At 44.9% G+C, this 19536-nt stretch overlaps 2 protein-coding genes across 2 annotated transcripts; both read right to left on the reverse strand.

Moving 5' to 3' along the window:
- Positions 1 to 3215: 3215 nt before the first annotated feature.
- LOC114658771 (histone H1-like) lies at positions 3216 to 3926 on the reverse strand. Its single transcript, XM_028810824.2, has one exon. It carries the CDS (start codon positions 3861 to 3863, stop codon positions 3267 to 3269), a length of 597 nt encoding a protein of 198 aa, XP_028666657.2. The 5' UTR covers positions 3864 to 3926; the 3' UTR covers positions 3216 to 3266.
- A 6510-nt stretch (positions 3927 to 10436) lies between these two features.
- On the reverse strand, positions 10437 to 10923 carry LOC114658778 (histone H2A-like). The gene has a single exon (XM_028810830.2). The coding sequence runs from the start codon at positions 10868 to 10870 to the stop codon at positions 10484 to 10486; it is 387 nt and encodes a 128-aa protein (XP_028666663.1). The 5' UTR covers positions 10871 to 10923; the 3' UTR covers positions 10437 to 10483.
- Between the last annotated feature and the right edge of the window lie 8613 nt (positions 10924 to 19536).

The raw sequence follows: 19536 nt of genomic DNA on the forward strand, positions 1-19536 counted from the left end.
ATTGCATTATTTTGTATGAAAAGTGCACATTTGACTGTACTATATTTATTATTACATCTTAAACCCGTACATGAACCCTCAAGAAAATGACCAGAAACATAGCCAGACGTGGTCATTTTCTTGTGTTTCATAAACACTGTGACAGCACTGACACGTTGCTTCAGCCAAGCGATGAGTCCCACATAGCATGAGCTGGCATTTCTTTATGCAAATGAGAAGCCTCAGAGCCACAAGCAGGTGCGCCTTTTAAAATAGCAAAACTGCAGTGTCACAAACCATCCTGCAGAAATCAGAAACATCACTGACCATCTTAATATTAGGAGGACACCAGGGTCAGATGGCATCACAAATGCAGCTCTTGGAGCACTCCCTCCCTCACAAAGCAGTAATTGCACTAATCAACATTGCTAACACAGTAATGAGACTAGAACAATTTCCAGAATGCTGGAAAAATGCTGACGTCATAGTCTTACCTAAGCCAGGAACAAACCAGTCTTTACCACAGAACTACAGACTAATCAATTTATGAAGTACTCTTGGTAAAACACTTACATTATTTTTCCTGCTACTCAAAGCACTTAGACAAAGGGAGTCACTTCAGCCATCACCAACGTGTAGCATCCACCTGGTTGATGAGACAGCAGCCATTTTTGTGCCAGTACGTTCACCACACATTAGCTGTTAGGTGGTGGAATAATTTGAGAGATAGCCAATTAGAGATGGGGGATAATTAGGGGTCCAGAATGACTAGACCATGGAGGGCAATTTAGCCTTGAACATCGTGATACAGTCTGCTCTTTTCAAAAGATGCACAGGGATCGAGAATGATCACAGAGTCAGAACCTCTGTTTTACGTCTCATCTGAAGGCCGGTGCCATTTTTACAAAACAGTGTCCCCATCACTGCACTGAGGTATTGGTATCCACATACAGACCACAAGGTAAGACCAACACCCTGCTGGTCTCACCAACAACTCTTCCAGCAGCAACCCAAGATTTTTCCTAGATGGTCTCCCATCCAAGTACCGACCAGACTGAAACATGTTTATCTTCAGGTGGATGACCTGTTCTGAAAAACATGTGGTATGGCTTAGAGTTGCCTTCATTGACTCCGCAAAGATAACAGCATCATCACCGAAGTCAAGATCTGTGAATCTTTCTTCACCAACAGATGCCCCACAGCCTCTGGACCCCACACCTCTGCCCAACACCTAGTCCATACAAGCATTGAACAGAATAGGAGCAGAACACACCCCTGACGAACCCCAGAATCAACTGGGAAAAACGCAGAGGTCCCACTTCCACCCTGCACAGCACTCACAGTACCAGTGTACAGGCCAGCCATGATGTCCAGCAACCTCGGGGGGACCCCGTGAACCCTTAGGATGTCCCACAGGGCAGCTTGATCAACTGAGTCGAATGCTTTGCGAAAATCGACAAAGGCTGCAAAGAAACTCTGCCGATATTCGCGTTTGTGCTCTATGAGAACCATCAGTGCCAGGATGCGGTCGATGGTAGACTTCTTAGGTGTAAAACCAGACTGTTCCAGTCGCTGGTAGGTGAGCAAGTGATCACGGATCCTATTGAGTACGACCCTAGCAAGGACGTTACCCGGCACCGAGAGCAGTGTTATCCCTCTGTAGTTGCTGCAATCCAGGCGATAACCCTTCCCTTTCCAGATAGGGATAACAAGTCCCGTTTTCCAGTCAGTTTGGATGATGCCAGTCTCCCAAATGGAAGCAAAGATTGCTTGCAATGCCAGGAGGACAGCCTTACCACCAGCCTGGAGAAGTTCACCCCGGATACCACAGATCCCTGCAGCCTGCAGCCTTCCCCCCCCAGCTGGTTCACCACCTGTGCAATCTCAGTGAGATTGGGTGATTCACAGCTAATTGGATGATCAGCCTCAAGAACTGTGAAAAGTAATTGAAAGTGATGTTGAAAATAGTTTCTAACACTTATGTGCAGGGATTAAGAAGAAAAAGACTCAAAATACTTTTTTTTTAATCAAGTGGATTGATTTAAACTTCAGATTTCCTTTTCTCAATAATACATTTCATTTCTATAGCACCATTCCCATGCTCAAGCACTATAGGAGAAAAACACTGTGTATTTTGCGTATTTCTCAAACGTTTCCACATTCCTTTCGACAGATCTTTCCTAAATTCATCTTCAGAAAGTGTGGCTTTCTGTGAAGAGTGAACAGCAGAAACCGTTAAAAGAGGAAGAGACGGAAACAGCGCCGTTCAAATCGCGCGCCGAGCTTTTAAAATGGGCAATCAAAAGACGACTTCTGGGCAGAGCCTAACAGAGAACCCGGCCTCCATACATTTCATCCAATCATAAGGCGAGAAGATCTTAATATAAAGCGCTTCATGTAGCTGTTTCTCTGTTCATTTTCTGTTTTTATAGAGTTTGCACGTTTTGTTTAGGCTGTCGAAATGGCAAGAACAAAGCAAACCGCACGTAAATCTACTGGTGGAAAAGCACCCCGAAAACAGCTCGCCACTAAAGCGGCTCGTAAGAGCGCTCCTGCTACCGGTGGCGTGAAGAAGCCTCACCGTTACAGGCCCGGCACTGTAGCTCTGCGAGAGATCCGTCGTTACCAGAAATCCACTGAACTGCTTATCCGCAAGCTGCCTTTCCAGAGACTAGTAAGAGAAATCGCCCAGGATTTCAAGACTGATCTCCGTTTCCAGAGCTCCGCTGTCATGGCTCTGCAGGAAGCCAGCGAGGCGTACTTAGTCGGTCTGTTCGAAGACACCAACTTGTGCGCCATCCACGCCAAGAGAGTGACCATAATGCCGAAGGATATCCAGCTGGCTCGCCGCATTCGTGGAGAACGCGCTTAAGAACATTTGCAGAAAGCCATAAACAACAAAGGCTCTTTTAAGAGCCACCACAAGCTCTTTACTAAGAGAAAGTCCTTTTAACGTGCACTACGGTAAACTACACAATCTCACATTAAGATTAGAACTTGCGCGTATTTTACGTGTATAAATCTGGTAATACGCTCGGCTTTACTTGAGGGGAACCGCCACAACCACGGTGCTTGCTGAATGCGGATTCTCTGCGCTTAAACTGTAGGCAGGTTTCAGTGCAAGAGCCCCCTCTACTTCCCCCCCCCAATAAGCCACGTAGACATCTCGGAAAAGACACAGGCACCATCAGACCATAGAACGTATTAAAACTAGATCTGCCCTTCTCGAGAAGATGGGGGCTCTTAAAAGAGCCGTTTGTGTACAAATATCGGGCCATGTAAACAGATCACTTCTTTTTCGGTGCTGCCTTCTTTACAGTCTTGGCTTTGGCCACCTTGGGCTTTGCTGCTTTGGCCTTCTTCGGGCTCTTAACCGCCTTTTTGGGCTTTGCAGCCGGCTTCGCTTTCTTGGGGCTCTTAGTGGCTTTCTTCGCTGCTGTAGGCTTCTTAGCAGTTTTCTTGGCTGCCGCGGGTTTCTTCGCTGCCGGTTTCTTCACTTTCTTGGCTGCAGCGGGCTTTTTCGCCGCTGGCTTCTTTTTCGGAGTCGCCTTTTTCTTGGTGGACTTCACCTTCGGTTCTGACGGTTTCTTATTGATTTTAAAAGACCCGGAGGCCCCAGTACCTGTTGTCTGCACGAGAAAGCCTTTACTCACAAGGCTTTTCACGGACAGTTTTACGCGGGCGTTATTCTTCTCCACATCGTAGCCACCCGCAACAAGAGCCTTCTTGAGCCCAGCCAACGAGAGCCCGTGGCGCTCTTTCGAAGCCGACACAGCCTTGACGATCAAATCAGACACGCTAGGGCCGGTCTTTTTAGGCTTTGAGCTCGTTTTCTTCTTTGGCGCTTTAGCCGGAGCGGGTGCTGCTGGAGCTGTTTCTGCCATTGCGATCAAACACACTCGGATTTCTCTGTAAAAGTCTGCAGTGAGGCGCGTCTCAGCCGCTCATATCACACTGATGAGAACCGTGCAGACTCAAGCACGTAACTAGAGACCTGACAAGTGTGCTTTCTGTTTTCACAAAATCCCCCTAATTTAGGAGGAAAAAATCGGAAAGGTCAACCCTGAGACATCGAGACATATCGGGGGAAACGTGTTGTTAGCAGGTCTGGTGCTATCATTTAAAAAGATGGTACCGCTAAACGGTCAGAAAAGTCACCGCGTAAAAGACGAGATGTCACTCGTTACAAGACAAACAATCATTTCGTTTCAAATACTCGGTGACTGCGCGTTCTTTCAAACTGGAAGTGCGCTGGATTAATAATAGAGAGGACTAATATTGATGTCAAAAAGTGTTTATGTAATTTATCCAAAAATCCAGTTAAAATCCGACGTCTCTACAAGATCAAATTAACACACCAGCAAGAGTAGTTTACCTAATTTTTGTCAGGCTTATTTCAAAGACACTTGTAAAGAAAATAACTTCCTCTCAAAACTCATGTACATAAACCTGTATTATGCTTCTGATATTGTAATAGACCATAGAAAATTTTATTATTAGAGGGAACCCGTCAGCTACAGATAACCATAATTTAGCTTTACTGAACATGACAATTGCATTTTTAAAATGAAAGTCATCCTCAAATTTATGATGATTTAGTTTATTTCACGCCTTGCTTCTATATTCAGCTTTTCCATTTGATAGATAGATAGATACAGTGGGTACGGAAAGTATTCAGACCCCCTTCAATTTTTCACTCTTTGTCATATTGCAGCCATTTGCTAAAATCATTTAAATTATTTTTTTCCCTCATTAATGTACACACAGCTTCCCATATTGACAGAAAAAAAAAGATTTTTTGAAATTGTTGCAGATTTATTAAAAAAGAAAAACTGAAATATCACATGGTCCTACGTATTCAGACCCTTTGCTCAGTATTTAGTAGAAGCACCCTTTTGAGCTAATACAGCCATGAGTCTTCTTGGGAAAGATGCAACAAGTTTTTCACACCTGGATTTGGGGATCCTCTGCCATTCCTCCTTGCAGATCCTCTCCAGTTCTGTCAGGATGGATGGTAAACGTTGGTGGACAGCCATTTTTAGGTCTCTCCAGAGATGCTCAATTGGGTTTAAGTCAGGGCTCTGGCTGGGCCATTCAAGAACAGTCACAGAGTTGTTGTGAAGCCACTCCTTCGTTTTTTTAGCTCTGTGCTTAGGGTCATTGTCTTGTTGGAAGGTAAACCTTCGGCCCAGTCTGAGGTCCTTAGCACTCTGGAGAAGGTTTTTGTCCAGGATATCCCTGTACTTGGCCGCATTCATCTTTCCCTCGATTGCAACCAGTCGTCCTGTCCCTGCAGCAGAAAAACACCCCACAGCATGATGCTGCCACCGCCATGCTTCACTGTGGGGACTGTATTGGACTAGTGATGAGTAGTGCCTGGTTGTCTCCACACATACCGCTTAGAATTAAGGCCAAAAAGTTCTATCTTGGTCTCATCAGACCAGAGAATCTTATTTCTCACCATCTCAGAGTCCTTCAGGTGTCTTTTAGCAAACTCCATATGGGCTGTCATGTGTCTTGCTAAAATAACGAAGGAGTGGCTTCACAACAACTCTGTGACTGTTCTTGAATGGCCCAGCCAGAGCCCTGACTTAAACCCAATTGAGCATCTCTGGAGAGACCTAAAAATGGCTGTCCACCAACGTTTACCATCCAACCTGACAGAACTGGAGAGGATCTGCAAGGAGGAATGGCAGAGCATCCCCAAATCCAGGTGTGAAAAACTTGTTGCATCTTTCCCAAGAAGACTCATGGCTGTATTAGCTCAAAAGGGTGCTTCTACTAAATACTGAGCAAAGGGTCTGAATACTTAGGACCATGTGATATTTCAGTTTTTCTTTTTTAATAAATCTGCAACAATTTCAAAAATTCTTTTTTTTTGTCTGTCAATATGGGGTGCTGTGTGTACATTAATGAGGGAAAAATTAATTTAAATGATTTTAGCAAATGGCTGCAATATAACAAAGAGTGAAAAATTGAAGGGGGTCTGAATACTTTCCGTACCCACTATAGATAGATAGATAGATAGATAGATAGATAGATAGATAGATAGATAGATAGATCCCTGTTTGGTCTATTTTTGTAGTTTTAACTTAAGATAAGAAAATGTAAAGATGGGATTGAAGACAGTCACACAATCCAATTACCCTGTAGATCAATTATAATCTAAACTTCAGTTTCCTGACCACCTTTAGAGCAACTTGACGGTTATGGATTAACTAAAGACAGAGGCTGTGTCCTGGATCTTCAAGCATAAGGTGATAATAGAATCTTAGCCAGAAGATACTCAATTGTAAGCCACACTCAGATTGACATGCTGGGCCCACCTGAAAACTAGGACCAAATAATAAATGAGACATGAAGGAATTCTGTGACCTCTGCACTGACACTGTTTGGAACAAAATTTGAACCATGTCCTGTAGAAGTATATCAGTGTTCCACAGTCTCACAGTTCGGCATGGGATTGTTGCATGAATAGGAGTAAAGTAGCAGGTGTTTTTTTTTTTTTTGCAATACTGAACATTGTATTGCTCCTCTGAAGTACAGTTAAAGGGAAAAAAAGAAAACAATGTGAAAGTAACACTAGTAACATTTGTTTAAGTTATGCACATGGGAAATCTTGCCTGTGGGTTAAGACAATGATCTACACCTCAAAACCTATATTCTTCTACAGAAGGACTTGAAAAAAATTATTTGTCTGACAGAAAACAGTTTGTGACAATGAGGAACGGTGTCTCTGATGTGGATGAGAGCATCAGTGGTGCTGCACAAGGAACAGTCCTGTGTCCTTATCTCTTCTCCGTGGACACCTTGGACTGTAAACATAATATCAGGTCATGTTTCTTGAGGCAAAGAGAATTGTTTTTTTGACTTGACATCAACAAAACCAACGGTTTATTGATGTTGGTTGCATCAAAGAGGCTGAACAACCAGAGCACTATTCAGGAAGCATATGAAGGGGTGCTGCACAGCTGCAAAAAACTTGGGGATTCAGATTAATGGCATGGTGAACTGGTCTCGTAATACAGAGGAACCGTATATGCAAGGATAGAGCAGACAATTTTCCTTAGGAGACTGTTTTTCTTTCTCCCCGTGTCTGTGTGGGTTTCCTCCGGGAGCTCTGGTTTCCTCCCACAGTCCAAAGACATGCAGGTTAGGTGGATTGGCGATTCTAAATTGGCCCTAGTGTGTTTGTGTGTCCTGCGGTGGGTTGGCACCCTGCCAAGGATTGGTTCCTGCCTTGTGCCCTGTGTTGGCCGGGATTGGCTCCAGCAGACCCCCGTGACCCTGTGTTCGGATTCAGCGGGTTGGAAAATGGATGGATGGATGGACTGTTTTTCTTTTATGTGGGTGGTGACATCCTTTACATATTCTGTAACTGTGACAGCACAGAGATGGAAGTTCTAACCCTAGTTGTTCATGTTCCCCAACCAGAATTTTACCTTTCTCTCAGTTTCTTCATGGGTGCTCCGGTTCCCTCTCACAGTGCAAAGGCGTACAGTTTCAGTTAATTTGAGTGGTTTAATTGGTTCTACTGAGTGGGAGAATGTCTGTGTTTGCCCTGCAGTGGACTGGAACCTAGTCCAATACTTGTTTGTGCCTTGTCACCCAAGGCTGCTGGGATAAGCACAAGCTGCACTGCTTCCCTGATTTGAATAAGAAGTTAGGAAAATGGATGGATGGATGGACAGTTGGAAAGATAACTGTGATCATCACAAGTATATATTGGACAAAATAATCAAATGTGCCAAATTAAATTCCTCAGATCATCTGCAAGAGCAATTACAGCAAATGCAGTGGATCAGCCTGGAGAGGCCTTAAACAGGCCACTAACTGCAAGAAACTTACATCAAACTATTTTGCTGATCCCAGTCTGGCTAATCAGTTAAATCAGTTATACAGTCTTGGATGTACATGTCCTCATTTGCCAAGGTCATCTTGGTTATGGTATTGACAGTGCCGGGTTCAAAAGGCTTCCAAAAGTCAAATGCGAACATAGAGCCAACCCCGCAATATCACACTCCCAATATACCAAAAAAGTCAGATATTGTAGATAATCAACACATTTTTAGATGATCTGTTTTTAGGGTTAGAAAGTCATAATCATTATGGCCCTGCTCCTCTTGTCCAAGGGCTTAAGAGAAAATGATAGCTAATGACTAGGATGACGGTAGTCCATGACTGATGACAGCAGGAAGGTATCTTTTCTACAAAATGGAAATTATGTGAAAATCACTGCCACGTCAAAACATGAAAAACTATCCATTTCTACAAACTCTTAGCCAGCCATTTACTCACCAATGGCTACCTTTCAACACAGTAAACAAACAACAGAGAGAGAAAGACTTACCTTTCATTTAGAAATATTTTAAAGATAAAAGAAACCTTCTTCTTGGCCAAAGCAATAGTTATTAACAGTGTTCCAATCAAGTAGAGCAACGCAATTTTGTGCAGTAGAATCAGACACCAGATAATAATCATTTATCAACTGTTAATGAATTAATGAAGTGTGAAGACTGGTCCAGAGTCATATCATGTCCTTCATCCCTCCCACCTTTGACGCACACCAATTTGCTAAAAGGTCTACTAAGGACGCTGCTGCTGCTGCTCTCTATGCTACCCTGTCCCATCTGGAGAACCAGGGGAGCTACACAAGTCTCCTCTTTATTGATTTTAGCTCTGCTTATAACCCCATCCTCCCTCACACATTGGTGTGCAAGCTGCTAGCTCTGGGACTCCCATAATCCACCTGTATATGGATTAAAAACTTCCTGACAGACCGCACACAAAGGGTTAGGGTGGGCCCTCACATCTCCTCGGCCATCAGCACCGGCTCTCATCAGGGCTGTGTGCTGAGCCCCCTGCTCTTCATGCTGTACTCACATGACTGCACCCCTGCCCACCACAGCAACACCATTGTCAAATCTGCAGATGACACCACTGTGGTGGGGCTCATCTCGGGGGAGGATGAGTACGCCTACAGGGACAAAGTGGAGCAGCTGACAGCATGGTGCACTGACAACAACCTGCTCCTGAACACAAGTAAGACCAGGGAGCTCGTTGTGGACTTCATGAAAAAGAAAACGGACATCAAACCACTCTACATCAGAGGGGACTGTGTGGAGAGGCTGTTCGAGTTCTGTTTCCTGGGAGTCCACATCATGGAAAACCTGTCCTGGGGTGTGAACACAGCTGAGTTGTCGAAGAAGGCTCAGCAGAGACTCCACAGGAAAAATAACATCCCCCCAAAAACTGCTGGTGCCCTTCTATCGCTGCTCTATTGAGAGTATCCTGTGCTACAACAGCACTTCAGCAGATCGTAAAGACTACCCAGCAGATCACCAGCAGCTCTTTACCCTCTCTGGATGAACTGCACATCTCTCGCTGCCTCAGGAAAGCAGAAAACATCCTAAAAGACTCCTCACACCCCACTCATGACATGTTCCAACTGTTGCCATCAGACAAAAGATATAAGAGCATCAAAACAAAGACTAACAGACTGAATAGAAGTTTCTGTCCTGTTCCGATTAATAAAGTATCTATCTATCTATCTATCTATCTATCTATCTATCTATCTATCTATTAGGGCACTGAATGCCAGCTCATCACTTCCAATGCAGCAGTGCAATAGAGGACATCTTGTGTACCTGTAATAGTGTTTCATGTGCAATTAAGGTCTTATGCTGAATGTTTGTGTTCTACCTTATTTCTTCTTATCCATTGTATTTACATTTTGACACAGCAGGGACTTGCACCTAATTTTGTTGTGTTTGTTACGACAATAAACATATTCCGATTCTGCTTTTTCTGCACATGCATCAAAGATCCAGAAAGCATTTAGAAATAAGGTTTCCCACCTTTAAAATTCATGTCTCCGAAAGCTGTAAATGGGAATTGTACAGTACAGTACTTGCTTTTTCAGACCTAATCCCCTCTCCACCACCTTGCAGAAGCCAACATTCATGTGATATGTATGAGAAAAATCCAAGTGATTGCTGCCATAATTGGCACCACAGCAAATTTACAAGCATTACTCCAAGCCACACTACTACCATAGTGTTAACGTTTGTGAGGCTGGACCAAGAGCACCTTCAGATCAAGCCCTTTAAAGGATTTCAAAAAGAAAAAGCAAGTTTTATACACCACCGCAGAAACAGAGTGAGGAACGCCCACGTGCATGATAAACTACCAGTGATGAGGACATAGTAAAAAGCTGCCATTATCATCAAGAAACAATCATGGCAGAAAAGGCTCCAGCGTGAACAGATGGATGATGTGGATTTATTCTCAAAACATGTAAATGGGAGTTGTACAGCACAATGAAAGTACCTACTTAAAAAACGCTCTAGATCAAGCAATATAAAATAATACACCAGTGATTACAATATACGGCCTATTAAAAAGGTGCCGGACAACCAAGAAATAATCAATGGAAAAGGCTCCAGTCTGAACAGATGGGTGGCTCTGAAAAGAGCCGTTGGGGTTTAAAAACGGACGCCTCAGCTTACTTGCTCTTAGCTGCTTTCTCGGTCTTCTTTGGCAGAAGCACAGCCTGAATGTTTGGAAGTACACCACCCTGTGCGATGGTCACACCACCCAACAACTTATTGAGCTCTTCGTCGTTACGCACTGCCAGCTGAAGATGACGAGGAATGATTCTGGTTTTCTTGTTATCGCGGGCAGCATTACCAGCCAACTCGAGGATTTCAGCCGTCAGATACTCGAGCACAGCAGCCAAATAGACGGGAGCACCAGCGCCCACCCGCTCAGCATAGTTGCCTTTCCTCAGAAGCCTGTGAACACGGCCGACGGGAAACTGCAAACCAGCACGAGAAGAGCGAGTCTTAGCCTTAGCGCGGGTCTTACCGCCAGTCTTTCCTCTTCCAGACATTTCGATATGCTCACTGCAATTACTTACAACAGAATAGACGAAGTAGCTGGCGATGCGCTTTTATTAAGGATTCCTTCGTGCGCAATGACCTGAACGAACTGACTGCTGATTTGCATATGCTCTTACGTCATTTGGATGAAGGCGGGTCCAGGGCACAGCCTTCTTAACCCTTTGAACGACCCCTCCTGTGCAATAGGCAATACTGGATGATTAAACACCTAAACCATCCTAAAAATTCAGCAACAGGAACTCGCACAACCCCTAACCAAAAAAAAAAAAAAAAAAAAAAAGTGATTGTTATGAGACAAGCTAACAAGAATCTCACAGATTAAAAAACACAGAGATGAAGGAGTGTGAGAGGCATTGCCTCGGTCCTCCATGAGAGAAGAAAGATTCCAGTCCTGTGCAATAATAACATCTCCGATCAAAGAGTACATAGTATGTGTTCTACATACAGTATGTACATACACATCTACTTTACATATTATGTCTCATGCCCTATTCTGGATTTTCGCGATTTCTTAGAGCGCAAAAAAATAAATGAGTTGAGCTTCAGAACTATTGTTGAAACGGTAAAAGAGGGCACACAACTTTAGCAAAAAAGTATATTACTTAGCTAAGAAAGTTTAGTTTCCTACATTGCTTAAGCACAAATTTGTTCCATTTTCCAACCCGCTGAATCTGAACACAGGGTCACGGGGATCTGCTGGAGCCAATCCCAGCCAACACAGGGCACAAGGCAGGAACCAATCCCGGGCAGGGTGCCAACCCACCCCAGGACACACACAAACACACCTACACACCAAGCACACACTAGGGCTAATTTAGAATCGCCAGTCCACCTAACTTGCATGTCTTTGGACTGTGGGAGGAAACCCACGCAGACACGGGGAGAACATGCAAACTCCACGCAGAGAGGACCCGGGAAGCGAACCCAGGTCCCCCAACTACAAGGCAGCAGCGCTACCCACTGTGCCGCCCCAGATTTTGTTATGTTACAGCCTTATTCCAAAATGGATTAAATTCATTTTTTTCCTCAGAATTCTACACACAACACCCCATAATGACAACGTGAAAAAAGTTTACTTGAGATTTTTGCAAATTTATTAAAAATAAAAAAAAAAATTGAGAAAGCACATGTACATAAGTATTCACAGCCTTTGCCATGAAGCTCCAAATTGAGCTCAGGTGCAACCTGTTTCCCCTGATCATCCTTGAGATGTTTCTGCAGCTTAACTGGAGTCCATCTGTGGTAAATTCAGTTGATTGGACAGGATTTGGAAAGGCACACACCTGTCTATAGAAGGTCCCACAGTTGACAGTTCATGTCAGAGCACAAACCAAGCATGAAATCAAAGGAATTGTCTGTAGATCTCCGAGACAGGATTGTCTTGAGGCACAAATCTGGGGAAGGTTACAGAAAAATTTCTGCTGCTTTGAAGGTCCCAATGAGCACAGTGGCCTCCATTACCCGTAAGTGGAAAAAGTTCAAAACCACCAGGACTCTTCCTAGAGCTGGCCGGCCATCTAAACTGAGCAATTAGGGGAGAAGGGCCTTAGTCAGGGAGGTGACCAAGAACCCGATGGTCACTCTGTCAGAGCTTCAGTGGTCCTCTGTGGAGAGTGAACCTTCCAGTAGGACAACCATCTCTGCAGCAATCCACCAATCAGGCCTGTATGGTAGAGTGGCCAGATGGAAGCCACTCCTTGGTAAAAGGCACCTGAAGGACACTCTGACTCTCAGGAAGGAAAGTTATTCCACCTATGTGTGCAAGGTACTGAAGCAAGTTCATCCTGATACGGACATTTCGTTTAAGGCAATGGGAATCATGAATACATTTGTGAACAACATTTTCAAGCGCATCACCAGAGAGGCTTCTCGCCTGGCTCACTATAACAAGCCCTCCACTATATCTTCCCGGGAGATCCAGAATGCTGTGAGGCTCTTGCTCCCGAGAGAGCTTGCTAAGCACGCTGTGTCCGAGAATACCAAGGCAGTTACCAAGTACACCAGCTCTAAATGCGGAGACTACTGCTCAAAACCAACGGCTCTTTTCAGAGCCACATACCTTTTCTCAAGAGTTCCATTAACCTATAAAATTGTACGTATTATACGCAGGGCCGGATTTTCCTATAGGCTAAGTAGGCTTCAGCCTAGGGCCTCAAGATCAAGAGGGGCCTACATTCAAATTGTTAGCAAAATTTTATATCTCTCATGTAATTTACAAACTTAAAAATGGAAGGTGAAAGGGCCTCATAAGTGGAATAGCCTAGGGCCTCTTTTCATATAAATCCGGCCCTGATTATACGCTTTGGCTGCGCCCAGTGGTTTACATTTATTGGCGACTCCGAACCACTATCCCTGTAAGCCAGCGTCTTACCACAGCGGATAACAACAAAGGTCTGCAGAGATGTTACCAACGTTTATTGCAATCTGAGAACAGAAAACGGGGGGCGGGACAGACCATCCGAATAGTGCGCAAAGCTGCTCGGAAAGTATTAGTAATGGTGTGTGGTTTAACTAGAGAAACTAAGCATTATACTCTTTGCTATAAAAGGCCGTGCCTAGTATCGACGCGCTATGCTGTATCATTAAATACTAACTTAATGTAGAACAGAAGGAAAGCTCTCCCAGTAGAAGAGATTGTTGGCTCTGAAAAGAGCCTTTGAATTTATTATGTTAATCACCTAACCGCCAAAGCCATACAGAGTACGACCCTGTCTCTTCAAAGCGTACACCACATCCATTGCGGTCACAGTCTTTCTTTTAGCATGTTCAGTGTAGGTAACCGCATCCCGAATAACATTCTCCAAGAACACTTTCAGTACTCCACGGGTTTCTTCATAGATCAAGCCAGAAATTTGCTTCACTCCACCTCTACGAGCCAAACGGCGGATTAGCAGGCTTTGTAATACCTTGAATATTATCACGCAGCACTTTACGATGACGCTTTGCGCCACCTTTTCCAAGGCCCTTTCCACCTTTACCACGACCAGACATATTTTACTACACTGTAGTTAACAAGCGACTGTTACAGACACTCCCAAGTCCTCGCCTGATATAAGTAAAACGACGACCTGCTCGAACACAGCACAGAAAATGTCTACGCGGGCTTTCAAGAAATATCGCTTTGAATTTTCTCTTTCGCTTCCGAGCCCAAGTCTCACGAACAAAGAAGCTAGCCCGCCATATGGAATCGAATTTGAATGAGAGTTATGATAGCTGCTAAATGTGTGATACACTTAATCTTTCTCGAACCTTACTTCTTTTCTGATTCTACTCCTTGGTGTGAATGGTAACTCGCACTCTTTCAGTCCTGTGGGTAAACGGTGCGTTTGGCTGATTTTTGTTGAGAAAATAATAATAAAAAAGCCCGAAAGCATATTCTTATATATCTCCGTCCACTCCGCGAGCCGTTTTTTTATGCGCAGATTCAATCAAAATACAATCAAGTCTTTGATTATTCTGAGACTAGATTTCCTAGATTTATTTCTCATAATTATTATATATTTTACATTTTCTTTGCCCTCTTTTACCTAAAAAATGTGTCCACCCACAATTAGTGACTTTTTTTTAATTAAATTCCCCAAATCAAATATATTTTTTAATCCCTCTTTTTTTTTACTTCATTTCGGGGCCGCTTACATTCCACACACATTTAAAATGTTTCGTCCTGACTTACTCCCAGGGCTGGTGGCATAAAGTCCTGCCTACACAGTTCTGGATGGATTGTAGCTGTTTCTCTTATCATTAGATCTCTAGATGGATTTCACTGAAAAAGAACATATGGGGAGTTGCAATAATGGTAAAATAATAAAAGAATGGATCAATTTCCTTTTGGGAAATGCACATGCTTTGATCCTGAAAGTGCTGCAATGCGCACAATTGTTTTAGTTGTTAATTCAGGCCCATTTGTTTATATGTAGCGCTCATAGCTGAGTACAGGATCAGAGTGCACTGCAGGAGGGAAAACTAACTGGCTTTGACTGGTTGTGCCGGAATAGTTGACATTCGCAGTTGCATATTGATTAAAACACTTGGAGAGTAAAACTCAGCCGAAAACTTTAATGTAAAGTTATATGTGTACATATGCATAGTCTACAATAAAAAACCTAAAACTACTATTAGTAAAATTACACACAAAGAACAATATATAATACACTGCAAAATTATGTAAGGGGCGGCACGGTGGCGCAGTGGGTAGCGCTGCTGCCTCGCAGTTGGGAGACCCGGGTTCGCTTCCCGGGTCCTCCCTGTGTGGAGTTTGCATGTTCTCCCCGTGTCTGCGTGGGTTTCCTCCGGGCACTCTGGTTTCCTCCCACAGTCCAAAGACATGCAGGTTAGGTGGATTGGCGATTCTAAATTGGCCTTGGTGTGTGGGTGTGTTTGTGTGTGTCCTGCGGTGGGTTGGCACCCTGCCCTGAATTGGTTCCTGCCTTGTGCCCTGTGTTGGCTGGGATTGGCTCCAGCAGACACCCGTGACCCTGTGTTCGGATTCAGCGGGTTGGAAAATGGATGGATGGAAAATTATGTAAATATATTTAGTCACAAAACTGAAGTTGGTGTCTGGGTGACTCTGTTTTAGAGGTTGCACTTATGATATTGCAATTAAGTTTCAAAACTGTACTTACATTTGACCCTGTCTGAAGATTCATGGTATTTACTGCTGCACAAATTTCATGCTGAACATGAATGGTGCTGTTTGAAGCTTTTCTATATAACTGACCAACGCTACTGAAATCTTCTACACAGCTGAGCTTATAGAATTTCATATACGAGCGGTGGATCAGGACAGACAGCAGGCACATAGTGTGAATGCCGCTACGGAGATCTGCCAGCAGCAAATCCGAGGATGGCACAGTCACACCGATATTACCAATGTGCAAATACTGTGGTCCTGGACATGCGCGATGCTAGAAGCAATGCTCTGTATAAGGGAAGACTTGCAAGTACTGTAGTCTAATCAACCATTTTGGAAATGTGTGCTTGTAAAGTGGCATATGACTGAAATCATGTATCTGAAAGTGATGATCACACAACACATGGTATAGTCTTCACTAGTGAGAAGATTAATAGTCTGAATGCCAGTGGAAAACAATTGTATACCACACTTAAAATGAACAACAAGCCTCCGTCATGCCAGCTGGACTTAGGTGCAACGTGCAGCGTAATGATTCTGAGAAACAAGGAGTTTTTCGTAACACAAAGTAATCTGCTGCCAAGTTTGACCAGGCTGAAACTATACTGAGAAGAGATTATGCACTCAATAGGAGATTTCCAAACTGCATGTACAATTAGTGGATGCGCACATCCACTTGAATTTGAAAAGGTAAAATCCAAATAATGACGAGTTCTATTTGGCTCAACTTGTCAATAACTAGGATTAGTGAAATTCACTATTCCTATGGAGCTGTACATAGTAGAATATGTGACCTAATGACCGCTCGTATATTAGTTTGCTATTAGCAGATTGATGATGATTTCATTGGACCAGTAACATCTCTCCCAGGAGAAGTCATTTTTGATTTTGACCCTTCTTCTCCCTTGTGCACTTCGTAATGTTCTAATTGCTTTACAACAGTCAGTGAAAGCACAAATTGATCAATATGAAGCCAAAGGTCACAATGACACAGTTCCATAACCAACCAGTTGAATAAGTAATATGTTAATTAAAAAAAAAATAGAGAAGTTTAGGATTTGCATTAACCCAAAGTGCTTCAGCCTTGATTTGAAACAGTCATATTACATCATGCATATGCTGGGAAATGTAATATATAACCTGCCACATGCATGGTTCTTCGCTCTGTAGATGATTGGGATGCAGTACTACAGCATAAGCTTGAGAAGCTATTTAACAACCTTGTAGCACCCATGGAGAAGAAGGACGTGGCTCAAACTATCATTTGGAGCGTTAGTGGCCCCTAAAGTATACCACCATAAGCAGTACAAGCTCCTATAGGGCCTGATTGCTGCTGAACCAGTTTCAGATGACATTCTAATTGTGGGTTGTGGTAGCACAGATGCTGAGGCAGAGTGTGACCGTGATGACTAGCCCCTGGTATCGTAGTATCACTGTGGGCAGGTTAAACTCAGTTTGGGGCTGAAGAAACTACAGTTTAAAACAAAAGAGGTGCACTTCCACAGGCATTTTCTATCTGCTGATGGCCTGAAAGTCGATTCCGATAAGGTAGAGCAGGGGTGGGAAGATTCAGTCCTGGAGGGCCGCAGTGGTTGCAGGTTTTTGTTCCAACCCAGTTGCTTAATTAAAAACCAATCCTTGTCAATTATTTAATTGCATGGCTTGCTAGTGCTTTAACTCTGCCATGTCAGGTCATTCTCATATCCTAGATTTATTTTCCTTTCTAAGGATATCATCCAAATGATCTGAAGTCTAAAACAGATGAGTAATTCTCAGTGCTTCACTTTTTTCTCTTCACTTTCCTTCCAAGTATTTAATTAAACCAAATAGTGCGTGATAAATACAGACAGGTGTAAATGAAAACAAGCTAAATGGAGAAATGCTGGTCTCTTTTGTCATTTGCATGGCATTGCTAATTAGGAGCAATTAAAAACCAAGAATACAGCTGTTTAAGACTAAAATAAGCAATAAGGGTTCAAAATCTTAACGAGCGAGACAACTAAAGTGAAGCTGAAGTGTTACTTGAGCAATAAGGGTTTCTTATTAAGCAATTGGGTTGGAGCAAAAACCTGCAGCCACTGCGGCCCTCCAGGACTGAATCTGCCCACCCCTGAGGTAGAGGGTATTGTAACAACAGCACTATATAGCGCCTGACCCGGCACAGACTCAGAATGGAGGCATGTATAAAAACAACACAAAACTTTATTTTTCTTCAGCTGGAGGGCACGTCTTCCCCGTAATTCCTCCAGCCACAACACAGTCCCAAATAAAGCACAAAATAAATCACCAGTAACACAAATATGCCCTTCTGGCACCACCACTCCTCCCTGGCAACCTCGTCCTCTTCCTCTCGATTTCGACTGTTGAGTGGTGGTGGCTGGCCCCTTTTGTAGCCCACCCAGAAGTGTTCCAGGTGCTTGACCACCTGGTTCCAATTTCACTTCCAGGTGGGGCTGAAGATTTGTCCAGCTGGGCTGTGGAATCCATGCAGCACCCCTTGGCGGCCACCCCAGCTCCAAACCAGGCTGTGGAGGACTCCATCTCCTATGGAGCCCTGCGGGAAACTGAGGCATCATCGTCAGCCAGGGAGGCTACCACCAAGCATCCCAGGGGAGGTATTGAGAACTCCCTGGTTGCTCCCCCGGAACATGTGTAGTAGGGGCGTCCTCGCTGGGCATGGGACCCAGCTGCCCGCCACATTGCTCCTCTCTCAGGATAGGGAGTCAGCGTCCTTGGCTCCACGGCTCCACCCTGTGAAAATATAAAGAACAGGTCTGGGGGTGCTGCCCCGACGTCCCTGCCATTCAGACGTCCTCTCTGGAAAAACAACTCCAGACTTGACCACAGTTGTAGCACTGCCGATCCCCTCCAGCTCAACCCTTGTGGGAGAGGAAGCAGGCAGGAAGCCCCTGCCCCTTCGCCCGCTCAGCGGAGGGCTCATGATGTCTCCGTCCCTCTGCAGTGTAGCCCTCTTGTGCCCTCAAGCAGACGGGCTTACGCTGCACTCTGTCAGGAGTTCCCGGCTTCTTCCTGTTTCTCTCAGGTGCACTGACGGTCTGGGTCCCTCTATGAGAGGAAGAGGGACCACACGCCGTCTGCTCCCCTTTAGATGGCCGCGAGACCGGCGCCAGCAGTCGAAGCAAGGTTGTTTGGCAGCCGACATCCACCAGCTGCCTCCTTGCATGCTCCCTTACCATGCTGTCAGTCATCGTGGCAGCGTCTCATATAGTGGGCGGGGCGACCTAGCAAGCAATACTGATCATGACTGCGGCCGCTGTGCTCCGCTCTCCCCTTTCCTCTATGGCACAGGCCTCACTCACCTGTACCGCTGTGTCCTGCAGTCTGGAGGAACTGGTGCTGCACCGCTTCAGCCACTCAGTAATGGCTCCTAACGGCGTGCCAAGCTTTTTTTCCAGACCCTCCTTCGTCTCTTGCAGGACCTGAAAAACCTGGGCCAGGGACTGCAGAGGTAGGAGGACAGCCTCCACCTCCCGTGAAGCCTGGAAGAAATTAGTTTCAACGGTCAGTAGTAGACTTGGACTCACCTCGTCTCCATCTGCCGACTGTGAGTCACCCGAGGCCCTGTTCTTTCTCCGCAGGTGCGTCCAGGATGTCTTCGGGAGTGGGGTGAAGGTTTGTCGCCCCCGTCTGCAAACCATTATCGATGGGCAGCCGAGACATACCCTAACCCCCTTACCTGTCATGGGGAGGGACTGCTGCTCCTTCTGCCGGGAAAACAGACACCGGGGACGTCCCCCGACCACTGTCCAGAGTTGAACAGGGGGCCCAGGTCAGCGTCGCTCCCATCGGAGCTCGCCCCACCGTTATGCCACAGACAGGCGTCTGCAGGCCACCTACAGGGATCCGGCTCCATGGCACCTAGGAGGCAGGTAGATGGAACAAAGGCATACCTCTCCCATGGCGGATCATCCCTGGGCCTGTTACTGACCTCACTCTGGATCCCGTGGCCCTGAACGGCATGGCTGCGCCTGGCTATGCCTGGCCGCCGATTTATGAGCCAACCTG

The sequence above is a fragment of the Erpetoichthys calabaricus genome, chromosome 10 (assembly GCF_900747795.2).
Source record: "Erpetoichthys calabaricus chromosome 10, fErpCal1.3, whole genome shotgun sequence".
Lineage (NCBI taxonomy): Eukaryota > Metazoa > Chordata > Cladistia > Polypteriformes > Polypteridae > Erpetoichthys > Erpetoichthys calabaricus.

Coding starts and splice junctions, on each gene's coding strand:
- LOC114658771 (XM_028810824.2), bottom strand. CDS start 3,863: ATGGCAGAAACAGCTCCAGCAGCACCCGCTCCGGCTAAAGCGCCAAAG.
- LOC114658778 (XM_028810830.2), bottom strand. CDS start 10,870: ATGTCTGGAAGAGGAAAGACTGGCGGTAAGACCCGCGCTAAGGCTAAG.